General features: G+C 36.4%; 1 protein-coding gene across 2 annotated transcripts in view; it reads right to left on the bottom strand.

Annotated features, from left to right (window-relative positions):
• LOC129015899 (acyl-coenzyme A synthetase ACSM2B, mitochondrial) overlaps positions 1–18,391 on the bottom strand; it is a 40,263-nt gene extending 21,872 nt beyond the window's left edge. Inside the window, exons 1-4 of one of the 2 annotated variants that reach the window (XM_054454598.2) lie at positions 18,229–18,391; positions 17,434–17,519; positions 6,715–6,899; positions 1,290–1,500 (exon numbers count right to left, since the gene is read on the bottom strand). In XM_054454598.2, coding sequence (XP_054310573.2) covers positions 1,290–1,500; positions 6,715–6,891 — 388 coding nt within the window. In that variant the 5' untranslated portion in view covers positions 6,892–6,899; positions 17,434–17,519; positions 18,229–18,391. The remainder of the gene's footprint in view (positions 1–1,289; positions 1,501–6,714; positions 6,900–17,433; positions 17,520–18,228) is intronic. The other variant, XM_054454597.2, reaches the window with a different exon arrangement.
• Between the last annotated feature and the right edge of the window lie 2,228 nt (positions 18,392–20,619).

Here is a 20,619-nt window from a genome sequence, read left to right as displayed (position 1 = left end):
ACTTACAGTCTAACTTTAAAACAAAAATGATAATAGCTCCTTCCTGAAACTAACTGTGTCTGTGCTTGGAGATTGAAACTGCCTTTGGAAAAATAACAAATTGGTCACAAGGCTAGAATTATAGTTCAGGAGTCATGGAGCCAGAGGTCACAAGATTTGTAACCTCCCAGTTTCTCCTATAGATTACATCATTATGGTAAACCGTAAGTCTGGTATTTGAGGTGTTCTTCAGACCTTGCATTCTGATGGACGAGCTTGCACTACCCAGATCAGTAACTGATACCAAGAAACTAACTCAACCAGTTCTGTGATCTCTGAGGAGTTGACTTAACACAAGAAGACAGCTTCAACCCATGTTTTCATCCCCAGCCAAACCAATCAGCATTTCCTATTCCCTAGCCCCCTGCATGCCAAAGCATCCTTGAAAAACTCTAGTCTCTGATTTCCTGGGGAGGTGGATTTAAGAAACATCCTCCATCCTTCAACTTGGCTGTCTATGCAATTATTAAACTCTTCTCTACTGCAACTCTTACTGTTTTCAGTGTTTGGCTTTTCTGGGAAGTGGGCAAGAAGAAATCATCAGATAATTACATCTTCACATATGCTGTTCCCTTTGCTTGGCACAAGCCTCTCTATCTCTTGGCAAAATCCTACTCATCCTGCAGATCTCAGCTCAAATATCACTTCCATTGAGACTGAGTTGCTCCTCATATTGGTTAATTCAAGTCTCCTTTTAGAAAAGCATTGGCAAACTTTTTCTGCAAAGGGCCAAATAGTAAATATTTTAGGTTTTGTGGATAAGACACTATCTTGTTCCAACTACTCAAGTTGCCACTGTAGTGCAAATGCAGCCACATATAATATGGAAACAAGTGGGCATAGCTGTGTTATAATAAAACTTTATTCACAAAAACAAGCTGTGGACAGGATTTGGCCTGCAGGTCACAGTCTGCCAAATTTATTTTTATAGATTTTAGTAGAATTCTCATACCACTTATCATAATTCTGATTAAATACTTATATGTGCAATTAATAGTTTAAGAGCTTTCTCCAAAGGTCTGTAAGTCCCATGAACACGTAAACTATGTCATTGTTGTTGTTCACCCTGCATAAGTGCTTGGAACATAGTTTGCTTAAATAAGTGGAAGTAGGGAGATATCTTTCTTCATATGAGAGAAGACAGCATGCTCCAAGGAGGAGACTTCTTTTGAGAGAGGTGGCTGCATTTCTCTGCTATCAGTTTTCTTCACAAGGAAGACAGTTCTCTGTCCAGGTAGTCAGTTACCAACCTGCTCGAATGCAGCCCAGGATCACCAGCCACCACTCAGGCACTCGGGGCAGCACCACTGCCACACGGTCCCCACGCTGCAGGCCACAGGCTCCCGAGAGGACGTTGGCTGCCTGCTGGCTATTTTCACTCAGTTCTCTGAAATTCCACATTAATTCCTTCCCCTTCCCATTCACCCACCACAGGGCTGGGCTTGGGGGTCGCTTGCCAGCCTGAGGAAAGAGAAGCCCTGTTGATTAGGGGGCATTGGTACACAAGCAGGTAGGATAAATTCCAAGTCTTGGGATTGCCAAGTTGGTGCTTAGTAAGGTTTTTAATCTCAGCACCTCCATACAATCTTAAAAAGTATTGAAAACCCTAAAGAGTTGTTATTTATATGAGTTATAGCTATCAATATCTACCATAGTAGATATTAAAACAGAATTTTTGTAAATGTATGCTTTCAGAAATAACAGTAATAAACCCATTATATATTAGCATGCATAATTTTTTATAATGATAAAGTATACTTTTCAAAATGAAAAAATAATCAGGAAAGTGGCATTATTTTATTTATTTATTGCATCTATTTATTCTGCAATTCCCTTTAATGTCTTAGTAGAATAACATTGGATCCTCTCATCTGATTCTGCATTCACTCTGTTGTGAGTACCAACACGTACCTTCTGGAAAATGCTATTGTATCCTCGTGAAAGAATTAGAATAAAAAGGCAAATATCACTTTAGATTAATTTACATATTTATCTCTATCTATTTACTTTTTTAAATTTTGTGGTAAAAATACACATAACATTTCCAATTTTAACTATTTTTGAGTGTACAGTTCAGTGGCATTAAGTACATTCTCATTGTTATGCAACAATCACCAACATCCATCTCCCGAACTTTTTCATCATCCAAAATGAAAACTCTGTCCCCGTTACACAATCACCCGTCATCCCCTCTCCCATTAGGCCCTGATAAACACCATTCTACTTCCTGACTCTATGAATTTGACTATTCTAGATACATGAAATTGTCTGAATATTTGTCCTGTCCAAGTCTCATGTTGAAATGCAATCCCCAATGTCAGAGGTGGGGCTTGGTGGGAGGTGATTGGATCATGGAGGCAGGTCCCTCATGAATGGCTTAGCACCATCCCCTTGGTGATAAATGAGATCATAAGATCTGGTTGTTTAAAAGTGAGTGGCACCTTCTCACTCTCTGTCTTGCTCCTCATCTTGCCCTTTGTTGTGCCTGCTCTTTCTTCATCTTCCACCAATACTGTAAATTTCTTGAGGCCCTCATCAGAAGCAGATGCCAGCACCACACTTCCTGTACACTGTGCAGAACTTTGGGCCAATTAAATCTCTTTTCTTTGCAAGTTACCTAGGCTCAGGTATTCCTTAACAGCAACACAAGAACAATCTGAGACAGAAAATTGGTACCAGAAGTGGGATATTGCTATAAAGATACCTGAAAATGTAGAACTAACTCTGGAACTTGATCATGGGAAGAAATTGAAGAGTTTGGAGGGCTTAGAAGAGACAGAAAGATGAGGAAAAGTTTAGAACGTCTTAGGCACTGGTTAAATAGTTGTGAGCAAAATGCTGATAGAATTATGGACAGTGAAATGCAGGCTGAGCAGATTTCAAATGGAAATAAGGAAGTTTTAGGGAACTGAAGCAAAGGTCCTCCTTCCTATATTTTAGCAAAGAACTTGGCTGCATTGTGTTCATAGCCTAGTGATCTGTGGAAGTTTTAACTTAAGAGTAATGACTTAGGGAATCTGACAAAAGAAATTTTTCAGCAACAGAGCATTCAAGATTTGACCTGAATGTTTGATGAATAGATAATTTTGCATATACATAACAATGAAATATTATTTCAGCCTTAAAAAGGAAGGAAATTCTGACATATGTTACATGGAGAAAACTTGAAGACATGCTAAGTGAAATTAGCCAGACACAAAAAAACAAATACCGTGTGATTTCATTTATATAAGGTACTATATTAGGCTGTTCTTTCATTGCTATAAAGGAATATCTGACACTGGGTAATTTATAAAGAAAAAAGTTTAATTGGCTCACAGTTATGCAGGGTGTACAGGAAGCATGGTGCTCACATCTGCTTCTGGTGAGGGCCTCAGGAAGATTACTGTCATGGAAGAAGGTGAAGGGGAACAGGTGCATCACATGGCAAGAGCAGGAGCAAGAGAGAGAGAGCATGGGGAAGCGCCACGAATGTTAAAACAACAAGATCTCTCATGAACTCACTCATAACTAAGGGGATGGTGCTAAGTCATTCGTGTGGGACCTGCCCATATGATCCAAATGTCTTCCACCAGGCCCTACCTCCAACTCTGTGGATTACATTTCAACATGAGATTTGGAGAAAACAAATATCCAAACTATGTCACTTTGCTCCTGCCCTTCCAATTCTCATGTCCTTCTCACATTGAAAAATACAAAAATACAATAATCTCTTTTTTTTTTGGTTGGATTTGCCTGATATTTCCTTTTTTATTATTATACTTTAAGTTTTAGGGTACATGTGCACAACGTGCACGTTTGTCACATATGTATACATGCACCATGTTGGTGTGCTGCACCCCTTAACTCAACATTTAACATTAGGTATATCTCCTAATGCTATCCCTCCCCCCTCCCCTCACCCCATAACAGGCCTGGTGTGTGATGTTCCCCTTCCTGTGTCTATGTGTTCTCATTGTTCAATTCCCACCTGTGAGTGAGAACATGCGGTGTTTGGTTTTTTTGTCCTTGCGATAGTTTGCTGAGAATGATGGTTTATTTTTTGTCTATTTGTTGATAGATATTTGGGCTGTTTGACCTTCCAACTACTGTGAATAAAGCTACTGTGAACATGAGTGTACACATATTTCTCAGAGACCCTGATTTTAAGTTTTTTTTGGTGTATACCCAGAGTTGGAATTGCTGAATGGCAATTCTATTTTTTAATTTTTTGAGAAAATGTTATATTGCTTTCCAAAATAGCTGTACCATTTTACATACCCATCATGATGCATAAGGGCTCTAATTTCTCTGTTTTATTGTAAAATAGACTCTTCGCATATCCCCTGAAAGAGTCTCATGTATCCTCAGGGGTTCTCAGATCATAGTTTGAGAGTAATGATGCAAAATCAAAGACAAAACATGTTAGCAATTTTATTAGATATTTCAAAATTTGCCTCCATCAGAGTTATACCACTTTGTGGTAACACATGAAAGTGTCTGTTTCCTCACAGCCTTTCCAATAGAGTTGTTAAACCTCTGTATTTTGTTCTTGCTCATTCCTGGGTATAGACCAAGCTAACTATGGGAGGAATTTAGTTTATAATTTAACTTTAAAGCAAGGATGACAATAGTCTCTTCCTGAAACCAACTCCCTTCTTGTTCAGGGACCTAAACCCCTTTGTGAAATTAATGCAATTCCACAGCATTAGAATTATGGTAGATGGTAGGGGTCTCAATTCTGCTAAGCTATAAGCATAGATAAGCAGTAACCAGCCATTGTTCCCTAGATTGCTTACTGCTTAGGAGTCGTGTAACCAGAAGTCACACTTTGTAACTTCACCAGTTGCTCCTGTAGTTAATATCACTATTGTAAAATCTAAGACTGACCTTTGAGATATTTTTCAGACATTTGCATTCTGGAAAACTTACTGACACTACCTAGACCTATGATTCTACAGCAAGGAACTGACTTTACCTGTCCTGCGTCTGCCTCACCCAGAAACAAACTCAGCACTTGAAGACATTTCTCACATCTCTATAATTTCATTCCCAACCAATCAGTAGCACCCATTCCTTAGCCCCCTGCCCTCCAAATTATCTTTTGAAAACCCTAGTCTCTGAGCTTTCAAGGGGGCAGATTTGAGAAATATTTCCCGCCCTTCCACTAAGATGGCTTGTGATAATTAAATTATTTTTTCTGAAAGAAAAAAACAACCTTTTGTATTTGACTAACAAGATAGGTGCAAAAAAGTTATTTCAGTAAAATTCTCATTTGCATTACTCTTATTATGAGGGAGGGTGAGAATTTTTTATATGTAATGGCCATTTGAGTTCACTTTTTTGTGAACTATCTGTTCATATACTTTGCCTGGTTTTATAATGAGTTGCACCTTTTTATTCTTGGTTTCTACAAGCTCACTTTGTATTATTAACTTTTTTGCTGTTATATGAGTTGAATATTTTCCTCATGGTTTTCATTAGCCATTTATTTTGCTAATGGTGTTATTTGTGAATGGAGAGATTTTTTGATGTTTCTATAGCAAATTTACTTTTATGGATTCAGAATGGTGAGTCATGGTAGTAAGGGCTTTCCTCAATATTTAAAGGAAGTATAACTTTAAAAAAATCCAGAAATCTAAATTTCTGTTTGAAAATTTTCAATTTTAAAATGTTGAACCTTATTTTTTGTTAAGAGTACCCACACCTAGGGCCGTCTTCAGCCTAGAGGCAAGGCATTTGCAATCTCCACACTAAGACTGTTTCATAGTGTTGGGACCTTAGGACATCACGTCATAATCATGACTCTTTTTGAGCACCAATGTATTAAGTCCATGCTGGTAGCTCCACCCCTTCCCCTACCCCTAGCCAGAATGAATCCTTCCATCCTACAGAAACAGTCATAGGACTTCAGGTGAAGGCAATTGATGGATCAGCAGTGAATGGATTAAAATTCTAGACGCTCAGGGCTGGGAAGGAAACTCAGAAATTTCTTCATCTTTTTCTTTCCTGGATGTCTCATATTGAAGCCCTTTTGATAATTGTCACCTCGTAGCTATCTTACTTGCACACTTCTATTGACAGGGGCGTGTGACCTAACTTTCTGGGAAGACTCAGTCTTTGGTCAGTGCTGATTTGCCCCCCACTTTTTTGAAAGAGAATCTCACTCTGTGGAGTGTGGTGGTGTGATCACAGTTCACTGCAGCCTCCAACTCCTGGGCTCAAGCAATCTTGCCACCTCAATCTCCTGAGTAGCTAGGACTGCAGGTATGTGCCACCATGCCTGGCTAATTTTGTTTTAAACAGTTTTGGTAGAGACAGAGTCTCACTGTGTTGCCCAGGCTTGATTTGCTATTATTAGATTCAAACCCACCTCTTCTACAACCCCAGACTACTAGTCCTCATTTCACCCTGGGAGGTCACAACAGAGCATGTGCAGTCTACATACAGTGTAAACAAACTGTGTGTTGGCTGCCTGGGAGTTACCAGGTTGCCACACTCCTGTGCCTTTCTTCCTTCCAAGCTCATGCTGTCTCTCTCCCATACCATACTGCCTTCATGGAAGATGAGTGTCTTGTCCATAGCTTATTACAGTGCCTTACATGTAATAGTACTTAACAAATATTTACTGAATTAATGGATGAATTTTAAAAGTCAACAAAATTGTCTCACTCTGCCTCTTTTCCACCCCATTACCTTCTCCATGTCAGCCCAGTGATCCAACACATCACTAGCAAAGTTAAACTTGGCCGGCACTTCCTGGTGGCCCCACTGCACGGACACCAGTTGCCTACTATTAACGTAGAGAGTGCGGCTGGACATCTGAGTACCCCACAGGGTGCAAAGTCCCTGAACTTTTCGCAGCCAATGCATGTTCAGGCCTGTAAAAGAAAGAAGAGACACAGGTGAGAGCTTCTTTAACAGATTGCTCTACTGATCATCAGCGGCTGCAGGAGATTCATCCCAACCTTATAGGATTCTTCCCAGGAATTAATTTGCTGTGGTTATGAGTAAATTGGCACTCAGCATCTGTTTCAGTCTCCTTGTGGGGTGCTGTTTTCTAAAGGCATAAGAGGATACAGACCCAGTCCTAGATCCTACATCTTCAACACTTCTGACAGTTTTGTGAACACCCAATTCCATATAATAAATCCCCTCGTGCTTAAAATACAGTGGGTCATAGATTGGATTGTTGTTCCCAGCAATTCACTCCCTTCCTATTCTAGGATTATAAATCCCCATTCATTTTTAAGTGACTTCCCAGTGCATTCAGGAGGAAGAATATGTATCCACCTCTCATTGACTTTGGCTTGCTCATGAGATATGCTTTGGTCAATGAGATGTGAGTGTTTGGGATTCTACGGTTCATCAGAAACTCTCACATTTCTCCCCTCTGCATGAGACTTGCATAACCCAGATCATGCTGTACCTTCAGACTGGGACCCAGAACAACAAGAAATGTGGAGTTGAGCTGAGCCTAGCATGGCCACTAACAACACACAGACCCATAGGGGGAAAATATGCATGACTAAAAGCTACTAAGATGTATAGGGTGTTTGTTACTGTAGCAAATGCTAACTAATACAAGTAGCATCCTTTTCTTTAAATTGAATCTGGACTGATACATCCTAAATCCTAGGTCCTATCCATCTAGTGTGCAGGACCTAACACAATCACTTTAGAAATTACAGCTGTCATAATTGTTGTTTCTATATAAGTTCTTTATTGGTGATTTGTGACATTGTTGTCCACCCATCACCCGAGGAGTATACACTTAACACTTATAATATACACTTAACAGTATACACTTAACCCACTTTGTACCCTGTTATTCCTCACCTCCTTCCCATCATTTCCCCCAAGTCCTCAAAGTTCATTGTATCATTCTCATGCTTTTGCAACAATGTATAGCTTAGCTCCCACTTATGGCTGAGAACATATGATGTTTAGTTTTCCATTCCTGAATTACTTCACTTTGAACGATGGTCTCCAATCCCATCCAGGTTGCTGCGAATGCCATTAAGTCATTCCTTATTATGGCTGAGTAGTATTTCATTTTTTATATATATATATGTGTATACTATATATGATACTATATATAATATATATACTATGTATGTATTATATAGTATATATCTAAAAAATATAAAAATTCTATTTTTATATATATTTATGTTTATATAATATATATATTATATATATGTAATATACATTGCCACACTCCTGTGCCTTTCTCCCTTCCAAGCTCATGCTATCTCTCTCCCATACCATATTGCCTTCATGGAAGATGATATATAGATAGATAGATAGATAGATAGATAGATAGATTATATATCCATGAGCTTGGAATGAAGAAATGCACAGGAGTGTGGCAAAAAAAATATATATATATAAAATATATATACTATATTATATGTGGATATATTATACATAATATATGGGTATTATACATTTATATTGTATATAACATATTATATAATATATAATGTGATATTATATCTTATATAATAATACATATCCTATATCATATATTATATTATAAATATGTTATATATACTATATAACTGTATATACTATATATACTATATATGGAGAAATGTTATCTATAAATATATAATATGTATATATCTAGATATAGTAGATATATACTATATATAGTATATACAGATAAAGATACAATATTTTTAAATATATAATATATAAATTTTTATATATTTTTATATCTTTTATATATATACTATATATAGCCACACTATATAATAGTATAGTATATATCTGTATATAATATATGATACATATTATATATAATAGTATAGTTATATATATCTATACATACCATACTATTATATATCATATATATTATGTATTATATATTGTTATATATTATATATATCTGTAGGTACACTATAATATTATATATATAAATTCACTCTGATAATCAGAACAAGACATAAATGCTCACTCACCACTCAGATCTAGATATATAATAGTATAGTATATATATAATAGTATAGTATATATAGATATAGATATAATATATAGTATAATATATAATATATAGTATAATATATAATATATAGTATAATATATAATATATTAATATATAGTAAAATATATAATATGTAATATATAGTATAATATTATGTCAAATATGTTATATTTGATATATATTATATATTATATAATAAATATATAATATATAGTATATTTATATATGTTAATATACTATATATTATATAACATATAATAATAACATCACCATATATAAATATATAAATAAATAAATATATAATATATAAATATGTAAATTATATAAATATATATTTATATATTATAAATATATATATTATATATTATATAAAATATATATTTATAATATATAAATAAATATATAATTATATTATATATAATTTATATACATTTATATAAATTATATAAAATTATATAAATTATATATAATATATTAATATATAAATATAAAATATATAAATATATATTATATAAATAGTATATAATACAATAAAAATAAAATATATAAATTATATAAATTATATATAAAAATATATAAATAAGATATATAATATATAGTATATTATATCTATATCTATATATACTATGCTATTATATATATACTATACTATTATATATATCTAGATCTAAGTGGTGACAGTGAGCATTCATGTCTTGTTCTGATTCTCAGAGTGAATTTATATATATAATAGTATAGTGTATATATAGATATATATAATATATAATATATATGATATATAATAGTGTGGTATGCATAGATATGTATAACTATACTATTATATTATATATTATATATTATACTATATATTATATATAATGTATTATATATTATATATAGATATATACTATACTATCATATAGTGTGGCTATATATAGTATATATAAAATATATAAAAATATGTAGAAATTTATATATTTTTATATATATTTTAAAATATTTTATCTATAAAATATTCACATATTTTTACATATATTTATATTTTACATAATATGTATTGCTACACTCCTGTGCCTTTCTTCCTTCCAAGCTCATGGTGTCTCTCTCCCACACTATACTGCCTTCACAGAAGATTTTATATATATATATAAAAAATATATATGTTATATGTTCATGAGCTTGGAAGGAAGAAAGGCACAGGAGTGTGGCAAAAAATATTCTATATAATATATAATATATTATATAAAATATAAATTATATATAAATAAATATATTTCATATGGTTTTTATATACTATATATATTGCCACACTATATAACATATAGTATATATAGATATATATAAAATATATACATACTACTTTATCTTATATATCATATGTCATATATCATATATCATATATATCACATATTATATATATTTATATAAACTATACTACTATATATAAATGTTTAAGAATATTTATAAAAATATATAAATATTTTATATATGAATACAAGTTTCTTTACTTGTTGATTGACAGGCATTTGGGCTGGTTCCATATTCCTGTAATTGCAAATTGTGCTGCTATAAACATGCATGTACAGTGACTTCTTTCGTATAATGACTTATTTTTCTCTTGGTAGATACCCAGTAGTGGGATTGCTGGATCAAATGGTAGTTCTACTTTTAGTTCTTTGATGAATTTCCACAGTTTTCCACAGTGGTTGTACTAGCTTACATTCCCACCAGCAGTGTAGAAGTGTTCCCTTTTCACCACATCCACACCAACATCCATAATTTTTTTTGTTTTTTTATTATGGCCATTCTTGCAAGAGTAAGGTGGTATAGCATTGTGGTTTTGATCTGCATTTCCCTGATCATTAGTGATGTTGAGCATTTTTTCATATGTATGCTAGATCTTCTTTTGAGAATTGTCTATTTGCATCCTTAGCCCACTTTTTTTATGGGTTTTTTTGGGGTTTTTTCACTTGCTAATTTGTTTGAGTTCCTTCTAGATTCTGAATATTAGTCCTTTGTCAGATGTATAGATTGTGAAGATTTTCTCTCACTCTGTGGGTTATCTGTTTACTCTGCTGACTGTTCCTTTTGCCATACAAAAGCTCTTTAGTTTAATTAAGTCCCATCTATGTATCTTTATTTTTGTTGCATTTGCTTTTGGGTTCTTGGTCATAAAATCCTTGCCTAAACCAATGTCTACAAGGGTTTTTCTGATGTTATCTTCTAGAATTTTTATAGTTTCAAGTCTTAGATTTAAGTCCTTGATCCATCTTGAGGTGGTTTTTGTATAAGGTGGTATATGAAGATCCAGTTTCGTTCTCCTACATGTGGCTTGCCAATTATCCCAGAACCATTTGTTGAATAGGGTGTCCTTTCCCCACTTTTTGTTTGCTTTGTTGAAGATCAGTTGACTGTAAGTATTTGGGTTTATTTCTGGGTTCTCTATTCTGTTCCTTCTGTTCCATGGTTCTGTGTGCCTATTTTTATACCAGACCATGCTCTTTCAGTGACTATGGCCTTATAGTATATTTTGAAATCAGGTAATGTGATGCCTCCAGATTTGTTCTTTTTGGATAGTCTTGCTTTGGCTATGAGGACTCTTTTTTTGGTTCCATATGAATTTTAGGATTTTTATTCTAATTCTGTGAAGAATGATGGTGGTATTTTGATGGGAATCGCACTGAATTTGTATATTGCTTTTGGCAATATAGTCATTTTTGCAATATTTATTCTACCCATCCATGAGCATAGGATGTGTTTCCATTTGTTTGTGTCATCTATCATTTCTTTCAGCAGGGTTTTGTAGTTTTCCTTGAATAGGTCTTTGGTTAGGTATATTCCTAAGTATTTTTTTTTGCAGCTATTATAAAAGGGGTTGAGTTCTTGATTTGATTCTCAGCTTGGTTGCTATTAAAGTATAGCAGAGCTACTGGGTTTTGTACATTAACTTTGTGTCCTGAAACTTTGCTGAATTCATTTATTAGTTGTAGGAGCTCTTTGGAGGAGTCTTTAAGGTCTTCTAAGTATACAATCATATTAACAGCAAACAGCAACTGTATGACTTCGTCTTTACCAATTTGGAGGACCTTTATTTCTTTCTCTTGTCTGATTGATCTGGCTAGGACTTCCAGTACTACACTGGATACAAGTGGTGAGAGTAAGCATTCATGTCTTATTCTAGTTCTCAGAGGGAGTGCTTTCAACTTTTCCCCATTCAGTATTACATTGCCTGTGGGTTTGTCATAGATGGCTCTTATTACATTAAGGTATGTCCATGGTATGCTGATTTTGCTGAGGGTTTTAATCATAAGAGGATGCTGGATTTTTGTCAAATGCTTTTTCTACATCTATTGAGGTAATAATGTGATTTTTGTTTTTAATTCTGTTTATGTGGTGTATCACATTTATTGACTTGTGTATGTTAAACCATTCCTGCATCCCTGGTGTGAAACCCACTTGATCATGGTGAATTATCTTTTTGATATGCTGTTGGATTCAGTTAGCTAGTAGCTAGTTAAGAATTTTTGCATCTATGTTCATCAAGGATATTGGTCTGTATTTTTCTTTTTTTGTTACATCCTTTTCTGGTTTGGGTATTAGGGTAATACTGGCTTCATAGAATGATTTCGGGAGGATTCCCTCTTTATCTTGCGGAATAGCGTCAATAGGATTGGTACCAATTCTTCTTTGAATGTCTGATAGAATTCAGCTGTGAATTCATCTGGTCATGGCTTTTTTGTTGCTGTTATTGATAATTTTTGTATTACCATTTTAATCTTGCTGCTTGTTATTGGTCGGTTCAGGCTTTCTAATTCTTCCTGATTTAAGCTAGGAGGGTTGTATCTTCCCAAGAATTTATCCATCTCCTTTAAGTTTTTTAGTTTATGTGCATAAAGCTGTTCGTAGTGCCTTGAATGATCTCTTGTATTTCTGTGGTGTCGGTTGTAATATCTCCCATTTCCTTTCTATTTGAGCTTATTTGGATTTTCTCTCTTCTTTTTTTTGGTTAATCTTCCTAACAGTCTATCAATCTTATTTATCTTTCAAAGAACCAGCTTTTTGTTTCATTTATCTTTTTTAAATCTCAATTTCATTTAGTTCTGCTCTGATCTTGCTTATTTCCTTTCTTATGCTGGGTTTGGGTTTGATTTGTTCTTGTTTGTCTAGTTCCTTGAGGTGTGGCCTTAGATTGTCTATTTGTGCTCTTTCAGACTTTTTGATGAAGGCATTTAAGGCTATGAAATTTCCTCTTAGTACCACCTTTGCTGTATCCTAGAAGTTTTGATAGATTGTGTCACTATTATCCTTCAGTGTGAGAAATTTTTAAATTTCCATCTTGATTTCATTGTTGATCCAATGATCATTCAGGAACAGGTTATTTAATTTCCATGTATTCACATGATTTTGAAGGTTCCTTTTGGGGTTGATTTCCAATTTTATTCCATGGTGGTCTGAGAGAGTACTTGATATAATTTCACTATTCTCAGATTTATTGAGACTTGTTTTGTGGCCTATCATATGGTCTATCTTGGAGAAAGTTCCATGCACTGATGAATAGAATGTATATTCCATGGTTGTTGGGTAGAATGTTCTGTAAATAACTGTTAAATTCATCTGTTTTATGGTACAGTTTAAATCAATTGTTTCTTTCTGACTTTATGTTTTGATGACCTGTCTAGTTCTGTCAGTGGAGTATTGAAGTCCCCCACTGTTATTGTGTTGCTGTTTATATTATTTCTTAGGTCTAGTAGTAATTGTTTCATAAATTTGGGAGCTCCAGTGTTAGGTGCATATATATTTAGAATTGTGATGTTTCCTGATGGACAAGACCTTTTATCATTACATAATGTCCCTCTTTGTCTTTTCTAACTGCTGTGGCTTTAAAGTTTGCTTTGTCTGATATAAATATAGCTACTCCTGCTTGCCTTTGGTGTCCATTTGCATGGAATGTCTTTTTCCACCCCCTTACCTTAAGTTTATGTGAGTTCTTATGTGTTAGATGAGTCTCTTGAAAGCAGTAGATACTTGGTTGGCATATTCTTATCAATTCTGCAATTCTGTATCTTTTAAATGGAGCATTTAGGCCATTTACCAACATTAGTATTGAGACGTGAGATACTATTCCATTCATTGTGCTATTTGTTGCCTGTATAGCTTGGGGGTTTATTTATTGTATTTTTGTTTTATAGGTCATATGAGATTTACACTTTAAAAAGGTTCTATTTTGATGTGTTTCCAGGATTTGTTTCAAGATTTAAAGCTCCTTTTAGCAGTTCTTGTAGTGCTGGCTTTGTAGTGGTGAATTCTCTCAGTATTTATTTGCCTGAAAAGGACTGCATCTTTCCTTCATTTATGAAGCTTAGTTTCACTGGATACAAAATTCTTGGCTGATAATTTGTTTTTAAGGAGGGTGAAGTTAGGGCCCCAATCCCTTCTAGCTTGTAGGATTTCTGCTGAGAAATTTGCTGTTAATCTGATAGGTTTTCCTTTATAGATTACCTGGTGTTTTGTCTCACAGCTCTTAAGATTCTTGCCTTCATCTTGCCTTTAGATAACCTGATGACAATGTGCCTAGGCAATGATCTTTTTGCAATGAATTTCCCAGGTGTTCTTTGAGCTTCTTGTATTTGGATGTCTAGGTCTCTAGCAAGGCCAGGAAAGTTTTCCTCGATTATTTCCTTGAATACATTTTCCAAACTTTTAGATTTCTCTTCTATCTCAAGGATGCCAATTATTCTTAGGTTTGATCGTTTAACACAACCCCAATACTTCTTAGAGGCTTTGTTCATTTTTAATTTTTTTTCTTTGTCTTTGTTGGATTTGGCTAAGTCAAAGATCTTGTCTTCAAGCTCTGAAGTTCTTTCTTCTGCTTGTTCAATTCCATTGTTGAGGCTTTTCAGTGCATTTTTCTCTGTGTTCTTTATTTCCTAAAGTTATGATTGTTTTTACTTATGCTGTCTGTTTCACTGAAGATTTCTCCCCTCCTAACTTGTATTATTTTTTTGATTTCCTTAAATTGGACTTCACCTTTTCTGCTGCCTCTTTGATTAGCTTAGTTATCACCCTTCTGAATACTTTTTCAAGTAAATTAGGAGTTTCTTCTTGATTTGGATCCATTGCTGGTGAGCTAGTCTGATTTTTGGGGGGAGGTGTTAAACAGCCTTGTTTTATCATATTACCAGAATCGTTTTCCTGGTTCCTTCCCATTTGGGTAGGCTGTGTTAGAGGGAAGATCTGGGGCTCAAAGCTACTGTTCAGATTCTTTTTTCCCATGGGATGTTCCCTTGATGTAGTACTCTTCCTGTTTTCCTAGGGATGTGGCTTTCTGAGAGCCAAACTGTACTGATTGTTATTTCTCATTATCTTGCTTGGCAAATGCCTCAGGGGAGGCCATCACTATTGCCTCAGGCAGCACAGAGTTTACCTCCTCAGACAAAGGTGGAAAGGCTGATGGCAGCATGGGTTAGGGAGGGAATGCTGCCACTACTGGGTTGGGGGGAAATTGTTTCTTCTGGCAAAAAAAGTTCATTGGAGTTTACAAACTCAGGGTCCCCAGCTTCACCAGTGTCCTCCCATACCTCCCCATTCCAAGTTGCAGGGTCTCATTCTTTTCCAATCTATCAGAGGAACCAGCCTGCAATATTTGAATATAGGTTCTTTCTATTTTTCCTAAGTGTCAGCCGGTCTGAGAAATAAAGAGAAAGAGTACAAAGAGAGAAATTTTACAGCTGGGCCTCTGGGGGTGTCATCTCATATTGCTAGGACCATGATGGTGACCCTGAGCTGCAAAACCAGCAAGTTTTTATTAGGAATTTTAAAGGGGGAGGGGGTGTATGAACAGGGAGTAGGTCACAAGGATCACATGCTTCAAAGGGCAGTAAAGATCACAAGGCAAAGGAAAAATTAGAATTACCGATGAGGATCTATGTCCTGCTGTGCACACTTTGTCTTGATAAACATCTTAACAGGAAACAGGGTTTGAGAGCAGAGAGCCTGATTAGAATTTACCAGGCTGGAATTTCCCAATCCTAGTAAGCCTGAGGGTACTGCAGGAGACCAGGGCATATTTCAGTCCTTATCTCAACCACGTAAGACATACACTCCCAGAGTGGCCATCTATAGACCTACCTCCAGGAATTCATTCCTTCCCCAGGGTTGTTCCATGCTGGGAAAAGAATTCAGTGATATTTCTCCTACTTGCACATCTGTCTATAGGCTTTCTGCAAGAAGAAAAATATGGCTCTATTCTGCCCAATACCACAGGCAGTCAGACCTTATAGTTATCTTCCCTTGTTCCCTGAAAATCACTGTTATTCTGTTCTTTTTCAGGGTGCACTGATTTCATATTGTTCAAACACACATGTTTTACAATCCGTTTGTACAATAGTAGTCCTGAGGTGATGTACATTCTGAGCTTAGGAAGATAACAGGATTAAGAGATTAAAGTAAAGATAGGCATAAGAAATTATAAGAGTGTTAATTGGGGAAGTGATAAATGTCCATGAAATCTTCACAATTTATGTTCAGAGATTGCTGTAAAGACAGGCATAAGAAATTATAAAAGTATTAATTTGGGGAAGTGATAAATGTCCACAAAATCTTCACAATTTATGTTCTTCTGCCTCAGCTCCAGCCGGTCCTTCCGTTTGGGTTCCCTGACTTCCTGCAACACAATCAATGCCCTCACTTTAACAGTAGACACTTGGTGAGGCTGTGCATGGTGAGGCTGTGCATGCATCTTTCATTGCAGTTCAGCCACTCACATGATAAGAGCTTATGTCTGTTTTTCCACAATTTCACCTCTTTCTCTACAGGAGATTAGACTCTCACTCAGGAAAATCTTGGCAGATTTGAGGCTCAGTATCTGCTTCTGAAGCTGGGAGGTAGAATCCCTGAGTTCATTATTTTCTTTCATCACTTTATCCACTGAACTTAGGAGAAACCAACCAGCTTCATTATGTTCCTTGGTTTTCCACATATGGTCAAAAGTATGATGTATAGAGTCACTAAACTCCTTGCCTCTCATGAGCAATGAATCAGGAGTGTCAAATGCATTTATTTTGTATAACTCTTTAAACAGTTCATATCAAGGACTATCAGTGTTCTCCATACTATTAGAAGTAGAGTCTTTAGTATTTCGGGGTCTAATCATATTAAGGCATCAACTCCAGAAACCCCAAAACCAACAAAAGAACTCCATCATTAACATTCTTTTCCTCTAGAACCACTTTTGTTACCAAAATCTGTATTAGTCATGGTTCTCTAGAGAAACAGAACTAATGGAATATATATATTTTATAAACTCATATATATGAGTATGTATATAAACTCATATATATAAGTATATACGTGTATATATAATACTATTAACGTGTGTGTATATATATGTGTATATATATATATACACACACATATATATATATACAGTTTATTCAGTATTAACTCACATGATCACAAGGTCCCACAATAGGCCATCTGCAGGCTGAGGTGCAAGGAGAGCCAGTTTGAGTTCCAAAACTGAAGAACCTGGAGTCTGATGTTCAAGGGCAGGAAGCATCCAGTATGGAAGAAAGATGTAGGCTGGGAAGCTAGGCCAGTCTCTCTTTTCATATTTTTCTGCCTGCTTATATTCTAGTCATGCTGGCAGCTGATTTGATGGTGCCTACCCAGATTAAGGGTGAGTTTGCCTCTCCCAGGCCACCGACTCAAACGTTAATCTCTTTTGGCAACACCCTCACAGACACACCCAGGATCAACACTTTGTATCCTTCAGTTCAATCAACTGACACTCAGTATTAACCATCACAGTGTCTGACATTTCTGTCTCCTTTTTTTCTATAGAATAAGAATTGAAGATTTCTGTACCAGCTCCTGAGCAGAATTACACATTGCCCTTGTACCTGCTGGTCCCTCTCTTTTTCCATAATAGGCTCTTCTTCATTCTTCTGGCCTCACCTCCTCTGAGATTCATCCTTCTTTGACCACCACCCAACTACCAGCCCCCTGTTACCACCTTTTTCCAGCTGCCCTCGTCTCTCACTGTTGCTGCGATAAAGGTGCCTTTTCCTCTGCCCAGTGTTTCCTCCTCACTAAGACTTGACAGGTACTGTCTTTCATGGTCCCTAGGAATTTCTGCTTTTCTGTGAGGATTTTTGCTCTTCTCACCAGCCATGACTCTAAAAGATTGGTGAGGTTATCATGGATTATGACCCCATCAGCCCATTCCTTGAAACAGTGCTCACCTGCCAAGTCCTCTCAGGATGTCTGTCTGGGGAGAGCTTGGTCCACCCTCCTCTCCAGCCAGCAGCTCCAGAACTCCTAAAGCCTTGGAAGAGAGCACAGTAACTCAAGCAGACAGCTTCAGAATGCCTGCACTCTTGGAAAGAGAGCTCAGCTAATCATTGACAGTGGATAACTTTGGAGTCTTACAAAGGGTAACGGCAGTCCTCCCAGCCAAGTTTATGGACATTACAACATTAGAGCATTTGAGACCAACTGGACTTGCACTTTAAATCCAAGGGGCATGAAGCAGGTTTATGCCCAGGACTGACAGAAAATTATTGCTTCAACCAAAGAGAGAGAAATGGAGCTCACATGGGCTTGATGAACACTCCTTTAATTCTTTGTTTTGCTTGGTTCCAGCATACCACTTTTGCCTGGTTTTCCTCTTGCTTTCCTTCTCCTTTGCTGATTCCTCCTCATCGTTATCCATGTTCACTCTGTACATTATCTCATCAAATGTCATAGCTTGGATACCATGTGGCTTGCCAATGGCCCCCATATGTGTGTATCCAGCCTGGTTTTCTCTCCTGCATCCTCATCTGCCTGACTTCTCCACTTGGATATCTAACAGGCATCTCAAACATACTTTGTCCAAAGCTAAGAGGTTGATCATATCCTTCCTTGTCCACTCTCATTCCAGGTATGATTTTATCCATCTCAGCAAATGACACCCCTATTCCTCTAGTTCTTCCAACATCAAATCTTAGAGACTTCCCTGACTCTTTTCTTTCTCACATGGATGCAAAAAAGCCATCAGATCCACCTTCAGGCTACACTCAGAGTCTGACCTATTCTCTTCCCTGATCCAACCCAACACTGTCCAAGTAAGCCCAAAACTCAACAGGGAAAAAAACTCTTTATATCTCTTCATATTCATTTTATTTTGAAATAGCATCTCACTTTGTTGCCCAAGCTGGAGTGCAGTAGTCTGATCACAGCTTATTGCAACCTCAATCTATCGTGCTCAAGCAACCATCCCACCTCAGCCTCCTGAGCAGCTGGGATTACAGTCATATGCCATTATGCCCAGCTAATTTTTTAATGTTTTATAGAGATGGGGTCTCACTATGTTCTCCAGGCTGGTCTTGAACTCCTGAACTCAAGTGATCCTCCCATCATGGCCTCCCAAAGATTACAGGCATGAGCCACCGTGCATGGCCAACATTGTCTTAAAGCTGGTATCAGCCCATGCTTCAGCTCTTCAGCCTGGAGTTGCAAATTGGTGATCCTACAGTTCAGTGTCTTTGGGGTGGCCCCAGTTCCATGGCTTCATGAGGCATTTCCCTAGTGGGAATTCTTTGTAGAGGATCTTACCTCCAAGGATCTATGGCTCTTACATTCTGGGTGCCTGCAGAATTAATACCATTCTGTCTTTCTTAGTCTTCTGGGCCTGTGATGGGAGGAGCAGCCCCAAAGGTTTCTGAAATGCCTTTGGAACCTTCTTCCTATTATCCTATTAGCACCGGGCCCCCTTTTAGTAATGCTTTAGCAAAGAGTTGTTCTGACACATTCTTGGACTCCTCTCCCAAAAATTCTCTTTTATTCTCTACCACTATGTCCAGGCTGATAATTTGCCAAATTTTAATGCTCTTCTTCCCCTTTAATTATAAACACAGGCTTTAGGTCATTCCTTTGCTGTCACAATTTAGCATAAGCTGTTAAAAGTAACCACTCTACTTCTTGAGCACTTTGCTGCTTAGATATCTCTTGCACCTGACACCGTAGGTCGTCACTCTTAGTTCAGCCTTCCACAAAGCCTTAGGGCATGGACACAGGGCACCCGAGTTCTTTGCTACAGAGTAACATAGGTGAATTTTGCTCCAGCTTCCAATAAGTTTCTCATTTCTATCTGAGACTTCTTGGCATGGCCTGTACTGTCTATATTTCCATCAGCATTGTAAAAAATTAAATTTAGGACCTTCCAAATTTATCATGCAAAAGGGAAAACTTAAGCCCTGAAAGCTGACTGAGGTAACACAACTTCCCCTGACTCTGGTGCATGACCGTTGCTTTCTGACCTTTGTGTTGAGATGTTATACATTAACTAGACTCTTCTTTATTCAAAACTGAGCTAAAAAAAGTGAAGATAGAGACCCTTGTGAGTGTCTCCTTTTAATAGAATGTAAACTATCCCTTTAGAGTGTAATCAAAAGTAGCCAATGAAATCTTATATCTGTACATTAGCCTTTTTTATGGAAAATGTTGTAATTTTGTTCAACAACTTCATTTTGCTGGTATAAGCAATCCTCATTTTCCCCTACACCAGGAGCACAACACTGCTCACCATTCTTTGGAATAGCTGTGCTCCCTGGATGGCCGCACTCATACTTTGTGCTTGAATGAGCTCTTTT

This window comes from Pongo pygmaeus, chromosome 18 (assembly GCF_028885625.2).
Source record: "Pongo pygmaeus isolate AG05252 chromosome 18, NHGRI_mPonPyg2-v2.0_pri, whole genome shotgun sequence".
In the NCBI taxonomy this organism is placed as follows: Eukaryota; Metazoa; Chordata; class Mammalia; order Primates; family Hominidae; genus Pongo; species Pongo pygmaeus.
The sequence above is the reverse complement of the archived record's forward strand: the minus strand, read 5'-3'. Positions and strand labels throughout refer to the sequence as shown.